Below are 18,693 nucleotides of genomic sequence, written 5' to 3'. Positions count from 1 at the left end.
CACCAGGCTGGAAACAAGCTGCAGCTCAGAGCAAATCTAGTGGCTAATGCCCAAGCCACCCAGCTTGAGAGTAAAGAAGGATGCTGCCAAACAGCACAGGAAGACTGTCATGGGGATAGCTGCCAGTTAGGCATGGCCAGGAGGTGCACAGGGCTGGGTGGCAAGAATGAAGCAGGTCTCCTTTGAGGACAAACCCTCACAGGGAGTTTATTCAGACTCTCTGATGGTCAGTTCAAACCCAAGACACAGCAGGTAGCATGGACAGTGCTAAAAAAAGGCATGTGGTTATGGAAGGGATGGGTTCCAGCTGGACATCCACAGGGGTAAGCCAAAAACACTGCCCATCCACTTATCCCTAGCCTTAGGGCCCTTCTCCTCTGTTCTGCACCTTCATTTCCCTGCTCACATCTGCCCCATCATGCACCTGCCCCGACTTTCTCTAGCCAAGATGTGTCTTCCTGTTTCACACCCTTGCTTGGAGCAAAGGCAGAGACATCTCTAAGCAGGATGCATCTGGGCAGGTTTGGGAGTGCCTCACATCACAGTGGGAGGCAACAGAAGAAAAGATAATTATTTGTTTCAACATTTATTGAAGATAAATAGAGCAGTAGTCTAAAAACATCCCACAGCATGGGCACACACCCACAGGCACTGACTTAGCACGATGAGCCCATACAGACCTAACAAATTAGCTCAAAACAACTTTCAGCCTCCACAAAGGAAACGAAAAATAAATAAATCTGGTAGACAGGGTGAGGAAAGGAGAGTTTTGCCATTAGGGCATCTTGGTGAGGTCAGCAGAGGTGTGCCAAGCTGCTCTTCAGCAGCAGTGACTGGCCTCAGTGTTTGCTCAATGCTTCTTGGTGTGGTCATGGGTAGCCAAGCTCTGGCCTCATTCCCCAGCACTGGCTCTGGGGGTCAAATACATTTATTTTCTGCTAAATAGCTCAGAAGTTCATGTCTTCCTCCTGGTCAGGTGGCAAACATAGCTTATATCTACCCCTCATGTGCTGACATGATGCTCCTCAGATGGATGAGAAATGTGTCATGTGCAAGGTCTTAGGTTAAAAACTATTTGGATTTTAGAGTTTTCATTGTTAGATAGCTCTTTCTGTGGAGTCACAACCACTTGGTTGCTGTTTCTAGTGTTTTAAGTATTGAAGACAAAAGGAGATTGACTTTGTTTGCAACCTGGTGCGCAGCAGCAATCCCCTGGGAAGAAGAACCCAAGCCAGATCCCATCCTGGACCCATGCACCCTAAACCCCCATTTGGTCACATAAGAGCTCTTAGAGTACACAGAAACAATCCTGCCTTGGAGGATCTCCTGCTTGGCCTTGGAGAGGCTGTGGTTTAGTTCTCAGGGTCTGCATTGGGGTCCTCTGCCTTTTCAGGCCTTGGGGCTTTCATAGTGGAAGATGCTGAGCTCCTTCCTGGTCTTTGGTACTGATTGGCAAGTTGGGTGAGTTATAAAGCAAAATCCAGCTGTGACTGCTTGTTGTGGGCAATCAACAAGACCACCAGGAGGGTTTCTGGTTTGAGGTTTCCCTCTGGTAGGAAAGCTATGAAGTCTTTTTGTGATGGTTTAAAACTGTCTCACACTGATACGCTTTTCCAAGCTGTTTCCAGGCTGGATTCTTTTTTCCCCTCTTTTTGACACTTGTGTATCTCCACTGATGAGATGTCCTCTAGACAAGCTGAGTCCTTTGTTAGCGTCTGTTTCGCTATGCTGTCTCCCCAACATCTTCTCTCAGCAGTAGAAAAGAACAGATGTTTGGGGGTCTATATCTTCTTTGCAGTGATATCAGCCTCTTATCATGGCAGAGACCCTTCTGGGCTTTAGCAAAGCAGGACTGAGTGCAGTGATGACAGCCTGGAGACATGCACAAGCTGCTTCATTTCTCAGGCAGCTAGATCTCTAAAGTGGTGCTTATTTCATTTTTGACCAGCTGTCTGAACAGGACCATCCAGTTAGTGCCCTTACCCAATAACTCTGATCTTCTTCATGTCTTTGCAGATCCTCAGGCTGTTTCCAGTGTAACTGGTGAAGTCTCCAGCCCCTTTGAGTGTTGCTTTTCATATGGATAGTGTTAATACAAGCCCTCACTGCAGGCTGAGATCCTAGGCACAGCATAAGTACATCAAAGATTTAAAAGGTGGGGGAAAAAAACAATTGTCAGGATGATATTAGGAAGAAATTCTTCACCATGAGGGTGGTGAGACACTGGAACAGGTTGCCCAGGGAGGTAGTAGAAGCCCCATCCCTGGAGGTTTTTAAGGCCAGGCTGGATGAAGGCTCTGGGCAACATGATCTAGTGTGAAGTGTACCTGCCCATGGCAGGGGAGTTGGGACTAGATGATCCTTGAGGTCCCTTCCAACCCTAACAATTCTATGATTCTATGACCATCTTGAGCATTTGCTGGGATCACTTGAGTATGATGTCTGCAGCAAGATTTACACTTTACCATTGTCAAAGTGGTGTGAAAAGCTGTAGGTTTTACTGCCAATTAGATGAGACTGTCCTAGAATAGTGCAGTTGGTACATTGCCTGTCTTTAATCAAGACTGACTATGGTCTAGGTTGTGTTTAAGCTGTTTGCAAAGACCTCTACCTCTAACAGTGATGACTGAGGAGCCCTCAGGATATTCTAGGCTGTTGTAAGGGGGGTATTTGGACACATGGGTTAGAGCTCAGTCCTTTGAGATAGGGTAGGACATAGTCTCCAAGGAGAAGAGGTAGAAACTTGGCTGTCATGATCTGGTTTAAAACTAAAAATAGGGGGAATTTAGACTACACAGAAGGAAGAAATTGTTAATAATGAGGGTGGTGAAGCACTGGCACAGCTTGCCCAGAGAGGGATATTTCCATCCCTGGAAATATTAAGCTCAGGTTGCACAGCACTCTGAATGACTTAGGCTATTTGAAGATGTCCCTATTCACTGCAGAGGGGTTGGACCAGATGACTTTCAAAGGTCCCTTCTGATCCAAACTATTCTACAGCCTAATGTCCTTGTGGAGTACTGAGAAGGATAGGAGATCAGAGCTCTCATCATTAGCTGCAGAGGAGTGAGAATGGAGTGCCCTGTCTAACAAGCAGTCTCCTCCATCGTAGATCTTGTGATCTTTGAGGTATCGAAGTACCCTCAGCCCAATCCATCAGCATTTTGCATTTAAGATGCATTGAACCATTGATCTCCTACATGTAACTCCTACATCCATGTTCAAGTCAGTGACGAGCTTCAGCAGGACCCAAATGCTGACCTTGAAGGTGTTTCTCAAATCACATCTCCCAGAATGCGAGTAGGATTTGCATGGTCTCCACAGAGCCCCAAAAAAGTATTTCTTTTCATCTCTTGCTGCTGCTTTGCTGTGTTTTAGACTATGCCTTTAAAATTTTTCACAGATCTTGAGCAGAAAGTAGTAAAAATGTAATTAAATCATTATTGGGTATAAAAAGGAAAATGATGGTTATTCTAAACAATTCTAAACAATATGGAGACATATCTTCCACAAGATTTGGTTCCCAAAAAAAATTTCACTCTCTTCTTGCTTCTTTGCTGGGGAGATACTAACTGGCTTTATTGACCTTGGCTGCATCGCTTTTATTTGGGCTAAGTCTAATATCTCTGCTTCTCTCTCTCGTCCCTTTTGTACAGGGAGGTAAGGGAGAGACAAGGAGGGAGAAGCTGTTACAGCTTCCCTGGTTTTTTGGCCAGGGGGGGGTCCTGTTTGTTAATTGGAAATACTTGTAAATATTGTATATTTGTACATATTCATTGCATTTCGTTGTAGATTGTAGTTTTGCTTGTAAATACAGCTTCCATCTGCTTCCAACCCTAGCTGGTCTGGCAAAGTTCATGTTGGGGGGGGGGGTAGAATTTTCAACCCACCACATCTGCAATAGGATATGATCTATCAAGATGCTTGTTTTGAAAGTGACCTTGAATTCCTGTTGGTTTTGTAGGGAATTACAGTTGCTCTTTACCCTGGTGATTCCTACAAGCTATAGAGGGTGATGGCCTTTGCCAAGAATTTTACCACCTACCAAAAGGCAGATGCTTGAATTAAAAATCTGAGTGCTGAAAATAATACTTTCTCACAGGACTAAGCTCACCTAGCTTGCTGGGGAAAAAGAAAAATTGTTGCTGTGAAAAACCCTAATTTGTGGTGAGAACTCTCCCAGCTAGCTTTTGGTCTGAGTTTCTCTTCATATTAAGACACTCGTCAGTGAATGGAGGTTGTGACATTTGCTCCTTTCCAGAGGCAAGCTGGAAACAGGACAGGGATGGTTCAGTCTCATTTGTGTTGGTAAAACAGGTGAGGAAAGTGGAAATAATTCCTGATACAAAAGAATGTTAGGGCTGTGAGTGGTCTGGGGGCAGCATGGTGAACTTGGATCAAGACTTGGTGCATAGTCCTTCTGGAAATACTGCAAAGATGTAGCATTTCTCATGTCACATTGACAGTAGGCTTCTGGCACAATCCATCAAAAATATTATTAGATCCGTATCAGAGAAACTGAGGTAGATAAGAAAAGGGAGTGGGGTCCCCATCCCTGGAGGTATTCAACAGATGCATGGATGTGGTGCTCAGGGACAGGGTTTAGTGCAAGCAGTTTAGCAGTAGAGGTAGGATTGCAAGCTCTAGGCAAGCAGCTGGACATGATGATCTCAAAGGTCTCTTCTGACCTCATTAGTTCTATGATTCTGCATATCCTCCTGCTCCATCAGCCAGACTAAAGGTCCATAAAGGAACCATTAGGAAAAATGTCCTTATGCTTCCAAACTATAAACAGTACTCCACAAACTTTGTTTTCAAGTTTTCTGTGATGATACTTCTCTAATTACAACAGAGGTCAGAGCATTGTTGTCCATGATAATTAATGGGGAATGGACATTTTCTTCAAGTAAGGCTGTTGGGGTCAGTCCAAATGAGATGTGGTCACACCACAACATAATTAAAATAGTCATATTAATAGATAAAACCCAAAACAATCCCTTGCAGGCCATGTACAGAAATAGCAGCAGCATCGTACGCCCCTTCCCTGTCCTGCTTGGTCTGCACCAGCTTGATGGGGATGAAAAGAGGTCTTTGTAAAACTACCCATAAGATGAAGGAAAAAGGAATGCCACCCAGCCCTAAGAGATCTCATGACTTGGAGACAATTGCAGGGGCAGGGTGGGAGAGGCAGAGGCACCCAGGAAGTTGACTTCTGCCAGCAGCAGAGATTTCCCTAAGGTCAGCAGCACTGCGTTCACTGCTGCCTTGTTTATCGGAGCCCCTGCCCTCCTGTGAATAAGGACCTTCTGTCTATTCTGCTTGTGGCTTGGACATGGGCTGGAGCTCCTGGCCTGACTCCACCTGGATTTTGAGAAGTTCTCTAGCTTGACCAGGTGTTTGGGACAACCCTACACTGATGGGAGCAAAAACATTCATCAGTCCTCCATGGAGAGAAGCAAAGTGGGAGTTAGCAGCATTGTAAATCAACCCACCTCCCAAGCATCATTTCAGCAGCTTATCCCATTCAGCCTGCTGGGTTTTGCCTGCCAGATGCTGTTTTCTCACCTGTGATGCTGTGGGTGCACCATGCTGTGCTCCAGTCACCCCAGCATGGCAATCCACTGCAAAGTACTGTTTGTGTGAGGTGGAAGCAGCATGGTGTGTCCTTCTCCTGCATCCTCAAGTGCAATCTGACCATCTGTTTCATTTGCAGCTTCCTGTGTGCACCAGCACTGGTTTTATATGCAGGGGGGTGAGAACCTTCTATAGGCACATCTTCCTTCTATGACACAAAGGGCAGCTGTTTGGAAAATTAGGTATCATTGTACAGAGAGAATGTGGGGAGGTGTCCCCTTGCCTTGGCCAGGCAGGGCCCTCTGCACCTGGAGATGCCAGACTGAAAATGAGGATGGGAGGAGTGAGAATGCTGACTGGTTTCACTGGGGTGGTATTTGCTATCTTTAGAAGCGACTGAACAGTATCTTCATTCATCAGTTTTTGTTGAGCTATGCTTAGGGATTTACTTCCAGTTATTAGGAAAAGAAAAAAAAAATGTAAAATGGGCAGCTGGAGAAGGTCCAGGTCACTTACTCTATCGATCAGATTACAATTTTCTTTACAAAAGATTACCAAGAACTGCAAAAATAACAGCTCATGTGAATATTATCTTTAAAAGAGCAGTCCTGCATCTAGAAGGCTATGTTCTCTTAAAGAAGATACCTTAGAATTCCCATTCCTTTATGAAAATTTGAACACTGAAAACCAGAAATCATGCCTGAGCTCCATCCATACCTGGTTTCCCAGGAGAGGCTTAGCTTGCAACACTTCTCTCTTCCATTTTGCCACTAGCTCAACTGAACTTGAAGTGTAGTTGAGCCTCCAGCTAGTAGGGGGAGCATATAACTCACCTTGTCCTTTGTATCCTTGTTCTGAACTTCCACCCCCCACACACATGTTCTCTGCAGGCACCGGTGAGCTTCATCTAATATGGTCCGGCCCTATGACATGTGACAGTATCTGTGCAAGTGGCTCTAACTTTATTTTTTTCCTTCTTTTGCACAAGTTGATAAGACTGGGAGCCTTTATTCATGGTTGGAGAAAGAGCTGTGGAAAATCAAGGTTAATTGTCCTTCTAAAAGCAGAGGATCTCTGGAAGCTGGTGGTTGCTGGATCTGAATTCAACTGACTGCTACAAAATTCGACTAACTGCTTTGAAAGAAGGAAAAGAAAAGACTTTTTTTTTTTTTTTTTTTTTTTTGCTGGTGAGCTGAGGGAGGAGAGTTTCCTCAGAGACACAGTTCCCAGGCCAACATAATACTTGAAATTAATTCTGTGGACCTGCACCTGGGACATTTCCCAGGCAGTGGTTTCCTGACTAAATCAGCCCTTTTGGGAGGTTTTGGCACTGCTGAACACTTGCATTTTTCACATTTCATTGCATAGCAGGTGACATCTTCCAGACTTTATGCAACCTCTTTATCCTTTCAGAGAAGAAAGCATTTGGATCTGGGCAGCACAAACCCCAGCTTTGGAGCTTTGGGCATGACTGTACAGACAGGCCCTGAAACAGAGGATCGTTGTGATGTTAATTAGTATCTATTGACCCTCTCCTCTGTTTAGGCACAGTGGGGTGCACACAGGCTCTCAAATACACTTATGTAAGTTTCAGCCCAACTGATGTCTGGCTCCTGCCAAAAAAAACTAATTGCTTTTGCTGGGACCACATGTCTGCTGGAAGAGGAGCTACAAATCAATTTCTGGCTTCCAGCGAAGATCATGCATTCCCGATATCCAAGCTCAACATTGGATCTGTAATTATCACCTTCTCTGCATAAAATCCATCCGAGCTTAGATTCAAAATCCTTTTCTGGCTCCGATTTTAATCAAGTCTTTGTTTCAAGTGAGTCAGCGGAGTGGATAATTCCCTGTGCCCATGGGCGAGAGCGGTCAGTGTCTGAGCAGCAGGTAGGTTGGTCCCAGCAGGCAGAAGAGTTTTCCTCCTCGGTTTTGTCATCTTGCTCTCTGTTTAGATACCTGTTGGGTGGTGAAAAGTGTGGTTGGTGTTGATATTTGCTTTGATGAAGATAAGAAATGGGTTTCTTTATAACATTCAAGGTCTGGGGAATTCCTGCTTAGAAAGACTGTTTTACTGATCAGACCAGCTTTGGTTGGGTTATTGTAATATATATCCCTTTGGAAATGTGACATGTTGTGTGGTTTTCTGAAAATCCTGTCACATATTTTTTACTTTCTAACTGTAAAAAAAGGAGAGTAATGTGTCCTAATCAAGCTACAAGCAAAGCTCAGCTGCCTCAGTAGCTGCAAGAGCGGTTAGCAAACTTAGGAAGCCAGTCTCTGGTCTGGGTGTACTGGTGGGGGTAAACCAGATAGATGCTCTTCATTTCCCCTTCCGAAGGGGGTGGGTGGAAATTGGTTTAATGATATCAAACACAAAATAGAGCTGAGGAGTGAGCAGCAGAGAAGCAGAGGGTTGTGGTGAGGCAGGACCCACTGCGATGGAGCTGGTCACTCTGGGCGTGCAGGCACAGCTCCTCCTGGGCATGCTCGGCCCCCTCCCAAACCCCGTGGCCTGCCTGCCCCGGGCAAGCGTTTGAAGGTTTGGCTCGATTCGTGCACCCTGCATAAATCAGGCAGCTAACCTGAGAGCAAACATCTCCTTTAAGCTCAGCCAGGCGGACGAGGTCTGGAGCTGCCTGCAGCTCTGGGCAGGACCCCGGGGAAAGGCAGGGCTGCTCGCCCGGGTGACGAGGAGTCCCCGCAGTCGATAGGCACCGTGCCAGTGCCGCTCAGCACCCGTCTTTGCAGGCAGGCTAGCCCGGCAGACCGGCTGCGGTGCTGAAAGGAGCCGGCTGGCCTGCCCGCAGCTCTGTCTCTGCCCCATTTATATAGGCAACCACGGAGGTGGAGCTGAGCTCTTCCCTCTCCCTCAGCATCCCAGGGCAGAGGACAGCAAACACTCGGGATAGCTAGTAACGGGACCAGCATCAACCCTCGCTGCGACAAGATGGGGAGGAAGCTGGACCTCTCCAAGCTAACCGATGAAGAGGCCAAGCACGTCTGGGAAGTTGTTCAACGAGACTTTGATCTGCGGAAGAAAGAGGAGGAACGGCTGGAGTGAGTATCTGCTCGGTGGTCTGCTCGGTTGGGTGCAAGCAAGGCGTAGCCACAGATGCCTGTACATCCTCTTGCATATCTGTCGTAGGAATAAAGCAATGTGTTGAGACTGTGGGCAGGGAGGAACAGCCGGGACCTGGCTGTTAAAATTAAACCCGGTGGTTAATAGATTACATTATCAGCGGCAAGGTGACGCACTGGGGTGTAAGAGTGCAAACTGGCACCCTGCCATGGGCAGTGATGCAAATCAGTGCTCACTGCGGTGGTTTACAGGGGCGAATATAGAAGCCTAGAATGCTTTGTGTTGGAAGGGACCTCTAAAGGTCTGGCCCCGCACTCGGGAAACACCTTTGTGGGATTTGGCACTGGTGTGATTCTCACAAGGAGAGCTCACCTTGGAGCAAAGGATGGATTTTGTCTCCCTTTCACACGATGGTTGTGAATTGAGGGCAGAAGGGGCGTTCAGTGCTGGGAGTCCACTGACTCCTGCAGAATCTTTGCAAAGAAACTGAGAAAAATACCAAATCCACTACAGTAGCCTTTAATATATTCTCTACAGGGGTCTGTGCCATCTTGAGAAAATTTTATGGGGACACAGATTGGGAAAAGATTGGAAATCCCTGGGGTAGCATTTAAATGAATGTATCTTCTAAGTTCTTATAAACAGGGCATTTAACAAAAATGCTGCTTTAAAAGTGTTCAGTCAGATTAGATTAACTCTTGAACAGGAGAAATTATGGGATTTTAGGCCTTGTTCATTAACTATGTCAGGCACTGAACTTAATCGCTTAACTTTGTTTCGAGAAGGTGTAGCATTCCTGTACAGGGTCTGGCCAAATTCTCATTAAGCTCGCAGACTGGGTTTGGGCATTGCTGCACTCCTGCTGAGTCCTCACACCCTCCCAGCTCTGAATTTTGTGAGGCAGGCCTTGTGCAGATGGCACAGCAATGCCTGGAGACCAAGAGCATATTGGTTCCTCTGTCAGATGCAAAGGGAAAGGTGAGAAGTGAGAGTCATCCTTCTTTGTTTGGAATACTTGCATCCGAACTGTTGAAGCACCCCCCAAAAGCTTTCCTCATAAGACTGTGTGGGAACCTCTCCGTTTACACCATTAGCCTCCAGAAGCTCTCAATCATGTATTTTTGAACCTCCTAATTGTTTTTTTTGCCTAAGAAAGCCCAGCCTGGGAAGGAGACAGACATAATTCAATATCATCATCTATTGCCTTCCTCTGCTGGTAGCTCTGCAGTGCAGGACAGAGATCAAACAAGAGTGTTTAAAAAAAATTATCACCCTAGAAAGGGTGAATGTCTCCCTTGAGAGGGATCTGAGCTCTGCCCAGAGGAAGGAGGTGGAGACCAACATTGCTGTGCCCTGCAGAAAAGAAGTGGGTGAGGTAAATTCTTTACCTGCTTGACCTTGGCGCCAGACTGGTTTATCTCGGTCCACTCTGATGCCCAGGAGGCTCCCGAATTGAGTGTCATGGTATGGGAGGTGTGAGACAGGGAGAAGGTCTCAGGATGCTTCTACTGAGCTGATATCCCTTCTCCTAAGCAGCTCTGTCTCAATAGTCACAGCTTGGGTTAAGGTGATTTTGTTGTTGTTGTTGTTGTTGGTTTTGGGTTTTTAACTCCTCCTCCGCCCCCCCCCCCCCCCCCCCCCCCCTTTTTTTTTTTCCTTTTGTTGCCTAATCCTGCCCTTCAGAGGACTTGTATTAACCCAACAGTGCCTGGTACTGCCCAGGACTATAAGGTAGAGTGTGTTACCCAATCCAAGAGTTGGTTGCCTCTCTCCACAGGCTCAGCTGACCATATATTAGATATTTCTGTGATACCTGGCATAGACCAGACCACCAGTCTGCCACACTCCCATATGCTGGATACAGAGGTGCCTGAGCATTTTCTGCCTGTAACAAGTTGGAACATGCTGTGATTATGGGAGACTCTGCAGCCATTCACCCTGCTCCCTGTTCTCTGACCATCCCCATTTGCTTTTCTATTCATTTGCTTTCCTATTCACCTCGAGGCTTGTCTCAACCTGTAAGCATTTAAGAAATGTTTCCTTCCCAGTGTGGTCTTTTTCTTCCCTTTCTGCTACTTCTCAGCATTTTCTTTTTGGTAGCAGCTATTCACCAACAAACGACAAAGGCTTCAGCTGGCCTTGCACAACCATGCAAGGGTAATGCTTTGCCCAAGAAACTAAATAATGGACACTTTGTGGGGACTGTCCCTGCTTTCTTCCATAAAAATCCCTGCCAGCAACCCCATTTTTGGGGAACAGCAGAACTGACTCCGCTGCAGTTTGGCATCCCACTGTCACAGATTTATTCTACCATGAGCAGAGAAGGGAAAGAGTTGGTTTGTGCTCCTGCCAGCAAGAGGAGGCAGGAGGCATGTGGTTCCTGCAGGTTTTAAACTGGTTTGGCTGAGGCTTGTCCTTCCTTCAGCAGGTCTTGCAGGCAAGGGAGGGGAAATGAAGCGATCAAACCAGTCCCTGGGAACCAGAAAAAGCAGACCAGTGAAAGATCAAATCCTGCTGGAAACAGCCTTAGAACAGGAGTGAAAAAGAATCACTGAGCCCTGCCCAAGGGTTTTGTTTGGGGGTTTGCTTTTAGTAGCTACATATCAATTTCCTGCTAAATATTTAGAATCATAGGATTGCCTGGTTGGAAAAGACCTTAAGATCATCAAGTCCAACCATAATCTAATATCTCCCTAGGTCTTTCAGAATGCCACTAGAGCAATGAGTAGCTGAATATAAAAGCTAGGTGCCCAGTCCAGTCTTTACACTGATTTTCATGTCTCAGATTCCCAGTTAATGCTGGTTGATATCGCTCCCTGTAACAGCAAACATAGCTTGGTATGTGGGCAGTGAGATGATGAGAAAAGCCTCTTCTGTAAAATAAAAAAAAAAACCAAGAGCCAATCCCAATGTGCAAACTGATCTGGTTAAACAGATTAGTTTGATTGACGTTCATTTGACTGCTGGTTCCCACCACCAGCCAAATCACTGCTCCTGTGGATGTCCCAGCATTGTGCTGCCAGGCTCCTGCTTGTGGTCACACCAGCATCAGGCCATCTCTCCAGCAGCTGATGAGCACTAGAAACATCACCAGAAGCCTTGTGGCCCATGGTGTGCTCATAAAGCAGCTTCCAGATTTGATTCCTGGAGTTTTTTCGCCCAGGCTTACTTCAGTTCTATAAAATGCAGCTTTCTAACCCTGCCTAGACAGGAAACAACCTTCTAGACCTTCCCTACAAGTCAAACATCGCCTCTCAGCCGTAGCCCTAAAGGCAAACACACCTGAGGCATGGGGAACAAACAGAACGTCTTTGGGTAGCACAGTGGGCCCCCACCAACTCCACAGGCATTTTAGCTTGGGGTTCAGCCACACATAGGAATCTTCTTCCATGGGGATCTGCTGGGCCTGGGTAGAAAAGGAAGCTAGTAGTGATAGACTGCAAGGAGAAGGTGCTCTTGGAAAGCATTTGTGCTAGCTGGGCTTTCACAGGGCCGTCCTGAGAATCTCTTCCTGCTGCTGTCCTCTGAAAAGCCCGGACCTCATTGTACATCACTTCTGCCCTTCATAAAAGTCTCTGCTGAATTTAGCACTGAAGGACTAAGTCACAAACCCCCCTTCAATCCTTTTTAATCTCAGATTGCCTCTTTAAAAAAACAAAACAAAACAAAAAAAAACCACAACAAAACCAAGAATTCCAGAAAGCTTCAAGTTCCAGATGAACTTCAGGTTCAAACACTGGGGTGAGAGGCAGCCAGACACTTTGAGAAGAGATTCCTGGGATTTATGCTCAGTGGCCTGTGAAGAAAACGGGACAAGTTTTGGCACAATCAAATCTTAAATGTAACAGTGTCAGATCCTAATGTAAAGTAACCTACCCTGAATCTGGAGCCCACTTCTTTGTTCTGCCTGTTTATCTCATGATACGTTATTTATTAGATTTGCCCTACGGCTGTTTCCACAAGCTGCCGGACTCAGGATGTTCCCTGGAAAATCGTTCCTGAAATGACTGAGGCATGACAGCATTTGCCATGTGAGAGTCTGCAGTGAAACATGACCAAAAAAAAGTTTCTGTGGGTTTGGCTCTTTTCTGCAGGGAGCTGAAATGCAAGATCGACCAGGAGAGCAGCAAGAGAGAGTTCCTGACAAACCAGTCCCACCTCAATGAAACCCACTGTGTCCACTGCCTCCAGCCCTTCAAGTTTCTGCTGAACAGCAAGAGACAGTGCCTGGACTGCCACTTCTACACCTGCAAGAACTGCAGCCGCTACAACAAGAAGGAGCAAGGCTGGGTCTGCGATCCCTGCCGCCTCTCCAGGTACCGCTCCTGTGATGCAAGGTGACAGCCAAAGAGAGCCTCAGGGATGAGGCTCAAGAATAGTCACCCAATTTCTGAATCCCTTTCTGCTGGTTAGAAAGCAATCATGCTGTGGTTTTGTTTAGAGATGGTTTCTAGGTGTGGGTCTGGTCACCATGAGCATGGCTGCATGATCATGCTCAAGAGTGGAGGTGAATGGAATTAAATCCAATTGGTAGCCAGCCAAAAGTGGTGTTCCCCAGGGCTCAGTTTTGGGCCAAATTATCTCTCATATCTGTATCAAATATCTGAACTAGGGGATAGAGTGCACCCTCAGTAAGTTTGCAAACACCAGTGGTATGAGGTTCAACAAAGCCAAGTGTCTAGTCCTGCACCTGGGTCACAACAACCCCATGCAATGAAACAAGCTTGGGGAAGAGTGGCTGGAAAACTGCTGGGATGTTTGTCATCAGCCAACTGAATATGAGCCAGCAATGTGCCCAGGTAGCCAAGAAGCCCAACAGCATGCAGGCTTGTATCAGAAATAGTGTGGCCAGCAGGAGTAGGGAAGCAAATGTGCCCCTGTACTTGGCACTGCTGAGGCTGCACCTCAGATACTGTGTTCAGTATCTCTCGGTACAAGAAGGACCTCTCACTGCAAGAAGGACATTAAGGTGCTTGAGCTTGTCCAAAGAAAGGCCACAAAGCTGGTGAAGGGTCTAGAGCACAAGTCTTGTGACAAATGCCTGAGGGAACTGGGGTTGTTTAGGCTGGAGAAAGGGAAGCTGAGAGGAGAATTATCACTCTCTACAACTACCTGAAAGGCTGAAATAAGGCAGGGGTTGGTTTGTTCTCACAACTGACAAATAATAGGACAAGAGCAAATTACCTCAAGTTGCACTAGGAGATATTTAGATTGGACACTAGGAAAACATTCTTCACTAAAAGGATTGTTAAGCCCTGGAACAGGTGGTGGAGTCACCATCCCTGGAGGTATTTAAAAGATGTGTAGATGTGGCTCTGAGGGACATGGTTTAGTGTTGGACTCCACATTGCTAGGTTAATGCTTGCACTCTTTGATCTCAAAGGTCCCTTCTGACCTGAATTGTTCTATGATTCTATGGCTGGACTGGCTCACCTGTATGGGCATCTTCTCTTTGGGCAGGATCGTGAAGATCGGTTCCCTGGAGTGGTACTACGAGCACGTGCGATCCCGTTTCAAAAGATTCGGAAGCGCCAAAGTGCTGCAGTCCCTCTATGGCAGGCTGCAGCCAGGGCATGGGCTGAACTCTGCATTTCTAGGTGAGGAGGAGCAACTGGAGTTTCTCCTGCTCTGCTGCATGTGAGGCCTCTGTGCAGCACCATGTTGGGATGCACCAAGGGAGGAACATCAGCATTGGTGATGCTCCGAGGGTTGTGTGTTTTCAAGACTGTTCAAAACATCCTGGGAAGTATGCAGAGGTTCGGAGCTGTGCCTTCATATTGAGAGCAGCAGAGCAGATGGTCTTGGTGGACTATTTTTTCCCTTTGTTAAGGTTAAAGTTTTTACTACAGACTTTAGAATCTCTCATGCTTGGTTTTAAAACTCTCATGTCCTACATTCTGATAATGGCCCAACAGTGTATAAACACATGCTGAAAGTTGCTCTTACTACAGTATTATTTATTGGGTAGCTATTGGTTGCCATTCATACAGCTCCTGCACTGCTTTGCCCTTTGCCTTTGCAAACCAACGTGGATTGTATTCCCATCTTGAGGAGCCACAGAAAAGTTTGCACAAATGCCAGAGACATAATATGATTCAATTGGTTCACTCACTCTTCTACCCAGTGGCAGACATAGCAGGAAGAGCATGGGTAGTAATGGCATTGAATATCAAATTAGTGAGCTGAGACACAATTTATGTAGCATCCGGTCTGAAAATGCATCAAACTACACAGAAAGGACAATCTAAAAGAAATCCAAACCAAGCATGAGGATAATGGTGCTTTAGCTTTCTTTACATTTGGATTCTGATATCTTTTCTCAAAAAGAGATGTTTTTGTTGGTTTTACTTCGTTAACACCAGCGGATTGGCTTGACCCTTGAGCAAGCAAGAATATCCTCCTGGGACATGCCTCTGGCTGCAGGTGGTGCAGTGGAACAACATGAAACCATTAAACTTTGCATGGCCATCTGCTGGTGGTTGTGGCTTCCCCTGCTGCTGTGCGCTCCCAGGCATGTTGCCTCAGGACTGTGGAAGTGATGGCAGTGAGTTCTTTGGCTCTTAAAAGTCAAGTCCTGTTTCCAAGTGCCCCTTTTTTTTTCTCTCTAAAGAACATTTTTGATGATTGTGCATTGTGATGGCTAGAAAATGAGAACTCCAGTGAACCATAGCTCTGAGGCTTGTTCTCTATGAGGTACCTGGAGAAAAATGTGCTTATTTATTTTTCCCACCATTTTTCTTTCCATTTAGGTCTTCATGACAGAGTTTACAGCCTGCCAGACATTAACAGTAAGTAAAAACAAGTTGCAGCATGTGGCTTACAGTTCAAGAGAGGTTTACAATGTCTTTTTCTCTTCACACTGGCTATGGACACTCCAGCAGGGTTTGGTGTGGCTGGACCAGGAAGATCATTTTTCCACTGCATTGGAGGTGGACTGTAATGCTCATCTCTTGCACTGCAATGCACCTGGGGGTCTCAAAGGGTAGTCTTGGATGCAGCAGGGCTTTTAGTTTTCAAGTTTCCAAATTTCAAGCTTGCAAGCACTCTTCATCTGAATGCACCCGCATCATACACTTCAAGCTGTCCATATTCTTGAGGACCCACTGAAGTGGTGGAGCTGCCATCCCTAGAGATATTTAAAAGGCATATAGATGGGGTGCTGAGGGATGTGTTTTAGTAATGTCTTGTCAGGGCTAAGTTAATGATTGGACTCTGTGGTCTTAAAGGTCTCTTCTAATCAAAATGATCCTATGATTATATTAATTTGGGGCTTCAGATTACATTCCTTAGAAGCCCTTGCAGGAAAACTTCACTGCACTTTGTCATTCGATATAAGAGAGAGAGTTTGGTCTGCCTCGGCTTTGGACTTTGTCCGGCATTTGTGTTGTTCCAAATGCACTGCTGGGCTTGGCAGTGATTTGGGGGCATGGATGGGGACCCAGAAAGGAATGGGACACTGATAAATAGTGGAGCTGGCTGATGGGAACCAGGAACAGTAGTGTTAGTATGATCTGTAGTGCCTTCAAACATGAGTCACCTGGGTGGACCTTGGGCTGCTCTCTGTGATACAGGTGTCCTTCAGCTTCTTGCAGTGGTCAATTCCACATCTGTGATGGTGCACAGCTGGAAGGGGAAGCAATGACAATCCAGCCAAGCTTTGGCAAGATCAAGTGCTAAGAATGGATACGTGCAGTGCTGTCTGGGAACTGTTCCTGAAAACGTTTCTACCCTACAGACCTTGGACTGTGGTCACTGTATGCCAAATACAGCGCTGGGGCTGCCTTAAGATGTTCCTGTCCCATTCCCATGCTTTATTCCCTTCCTTTCACTGGTGCACTCCACTGGTCATGGTGTAGTATGTAAAGAATTTAAAAAGAAAAAAAAAAAGTCAGGGAAGTATTTCTAATCTGGACCTTTTCACCTCATACAAGTATGGTTGCACCTACAGGTGCATTGGTGTGACTACTATGGTGGTGAGTTCCCTTCCTTAGGAACAGGGTTCAGGAGCTCCCCATACACAGCACGCTCTTGTCTCCCTTCCAGGTGAATGCCAGCTCCTCACCAGCGGTGACATTGAGGATGACAGCGATGATGAAGACAGTGTACTTCGTGGAGCTGAAGCAGAGTGCTACAGCAGAGTAAGCATTTCCTTCTGGGGCCCCTTCTGCCTCACTCTTTGTCCTCAACTGCTGCTGGCCTGCCTTGGGTGGTGGTGGCGGTGGTGATGGTGGTGGTTTCCTATGTCTCATTCAAAACTGGGCCTTTCTGTCTATTTCTTCTCTTAGATAAGCTCCTCTCCCAGTTTGTGTAGAAAAGATGAAGTCTGTAAAATCACAAACAAGTGTCCTTTGGAAAAATTGCTCTCTGCTCATGCAAAGGATGCCCCCAGTTGATAGAAAACTTCCATCTCCTACTCATATAGTGAGAACCCACCTGTTTTTCTTACCACCAGAAGAGATACCTGGTAGAGTAGCAAAGCACAGCTGGGTTCATGATTATATTGAGTTATCTCCTGGAATTGTCAGAGACTATGTGCACACAGATTAAGGAGCCTGATGGGAAGTGTGTTTGTCCCTGCAGCGTGTGTGAAAGCTGCCAGTGTGTTTGAAATGCCAGTGTGGTTTCATACAGGCTGTTACATATAGACCACCTTGGCCTGCAGCTGCAGGTATGTGCTGCATTTCACACATTTGATACTTCATTTTGATCTGTTTCTGAAGTCTTAGAGGCTTGTCAAAGCTGCTCCTGCCCCAGAGCAGCTGATGACCTTCCAGGTATTCAGGGAGATCTGCCCAGAGCATCATTTCTCTGAACGTGAGGGGATGCCTCATGACTGAAAAGCTTCTCCTGGATCTCTCTCTGAGCTGTAACCTGGCTCAGCTTTCCCACAGTGCCTTTATAAACCAGGAGACCGCTTCTCACTCTCTGCTCCTGAGCCAGACTGTGGAAATCAGGAACCCACTTTTCCTTGACTCCAGCATTAGCACATACCGCTCCATATACCTGGCTCCCTGCAAGCAGGACAACATCAGACCAAATTTCCTCTGCAAAAATTAGGAGCCTTGCTTTGGGCTATGCAAACTCAGGCAAACCAAGGAGACAAGGGCCTTCCCTCCCCCTTTCTTCAAGGTTGGCTGTGGTTTATGCTGAATTTTCCTTTCTTGCACTTCCTACACTAAGATGCGCAAGACAAAGCGCCTGCTGTCTGTCCACCCCTTTGATTTTGAACTGGACTCAGAGTATTCTGCTCAGTCTCGTCGCCAGTCTGTGCAGCTCTCTCCAGCAGCCAGCAGTCCGGATGCTTTCCAGGTACTGGGAAAGTGCTGTGGGGGTTCCTTTCTTCTGCTTTCTCCTTACTGTCTCTGTTACCTCCTCCTTCAGCTGTCAAAATCTGCTTCAGCAGATGCTGAGATGCAGTGGTACCATAGCCCCACTTGCTAAATTCCTCCATGTGAAGTCCTTTGCCTCAGGCTGAGTCAGGAGTAGGACATCTGACCAAAGCATGGATGAGTGGTAAAATGGGATAGCAAAAGCATTTCTGGCCTTCTCCCTGATGATTTCTTTGGTCTCTGCTGACAAAGGTTTTCTTGTGTTGTCCCAGGACTATGGGACGCTCTAATTACCAGCACATTTGGGAGGTTCAATACTCAAGGGACGAGATTAAACCACACCCTTCTCCCATCATTCCATCCAGTTCAGGCTGATTTTATCATGTGGCAGCACTGGGGATGTAGCTGGGCACTGGCTTCATGGGGCACACAGGCTTTGTGAGTTTGAAAAGATGAAACTCACTGAGCCAGTGTGATTGCCACCATCAGTTAGAGTGGAGAACACAGGGAGAAAAAAAGCCTGCATGAACACTGGTTAATTCTCTGTAGGAGACTGTATGTGTCTTAGGGTCAGGAGCTCCTGGGCAGAAGCAGGACCCATAGACAGCTCCAGCAGGAGCAGCTGCAGTGAGCTGCATCCCATGATCCCACCGAGGGCTTGGGGGGGTCAGCCATCCCCACCTTCAGGCTCTGGACAGCAACACAGAC

The 18,693-nt window shown here is 46.5% G+C and overlaps 1 protein-coding gene across 1 annotated transcript in view; it reads left to right on the top strand.

Moving 5' to 3' along the window:
- The first annotated feature begins 8,524 nt into the window (after positions 1-8,524).
- MLPH (melanophilin) overlaps positions 8,525-18,693 on the top strand; it is a 28,904-nt gene continuing 18,735 nt past the window's right edge. Inside the window, exons 1-6 of the mRNA XM_054380911.1 lie at positions 8,525-8,634; positions 12,751-12,972; positions 14,117-14,253; positions 15,406-15,444; positions 16,700-16,794; positions 17,837-17,965. Coding sequence (XP_054236886.1) covers positions 8,525-8,634; positions 12,751-12,972; positions 14,117-14,253; positions 15,406-15,444; positions 16,700-16,794; positions 17,837-17,965 — 732 coding nt within the window. The remainder of the gene's footprint in view (positions 8,635-12,750; positions 12,973-14,116; positions 14,254-15,405; positions 15,445-16,699; positions 16,795-17,836; positions 17,966-18,693) is intronic.

This window comes from Indicator indicator, chromosome 5 (genome assembly GCF_027791375.1).
Source record: "Indicator indicator isolate 239-I01 chromosome 5, UM_Iind_1.1, whole genome shotgun sequence".
Taxonomy (NCBI): Eukaryota; Metazoa; Chordata; class Aves; order Piciformes; family Indicatoridae; genus Indicator; species Indicator indicator.
Note: the sequence above shows the minus strand (reverse complement) of the source record. Positions and strands in the feature narration are given on the sequence as shown.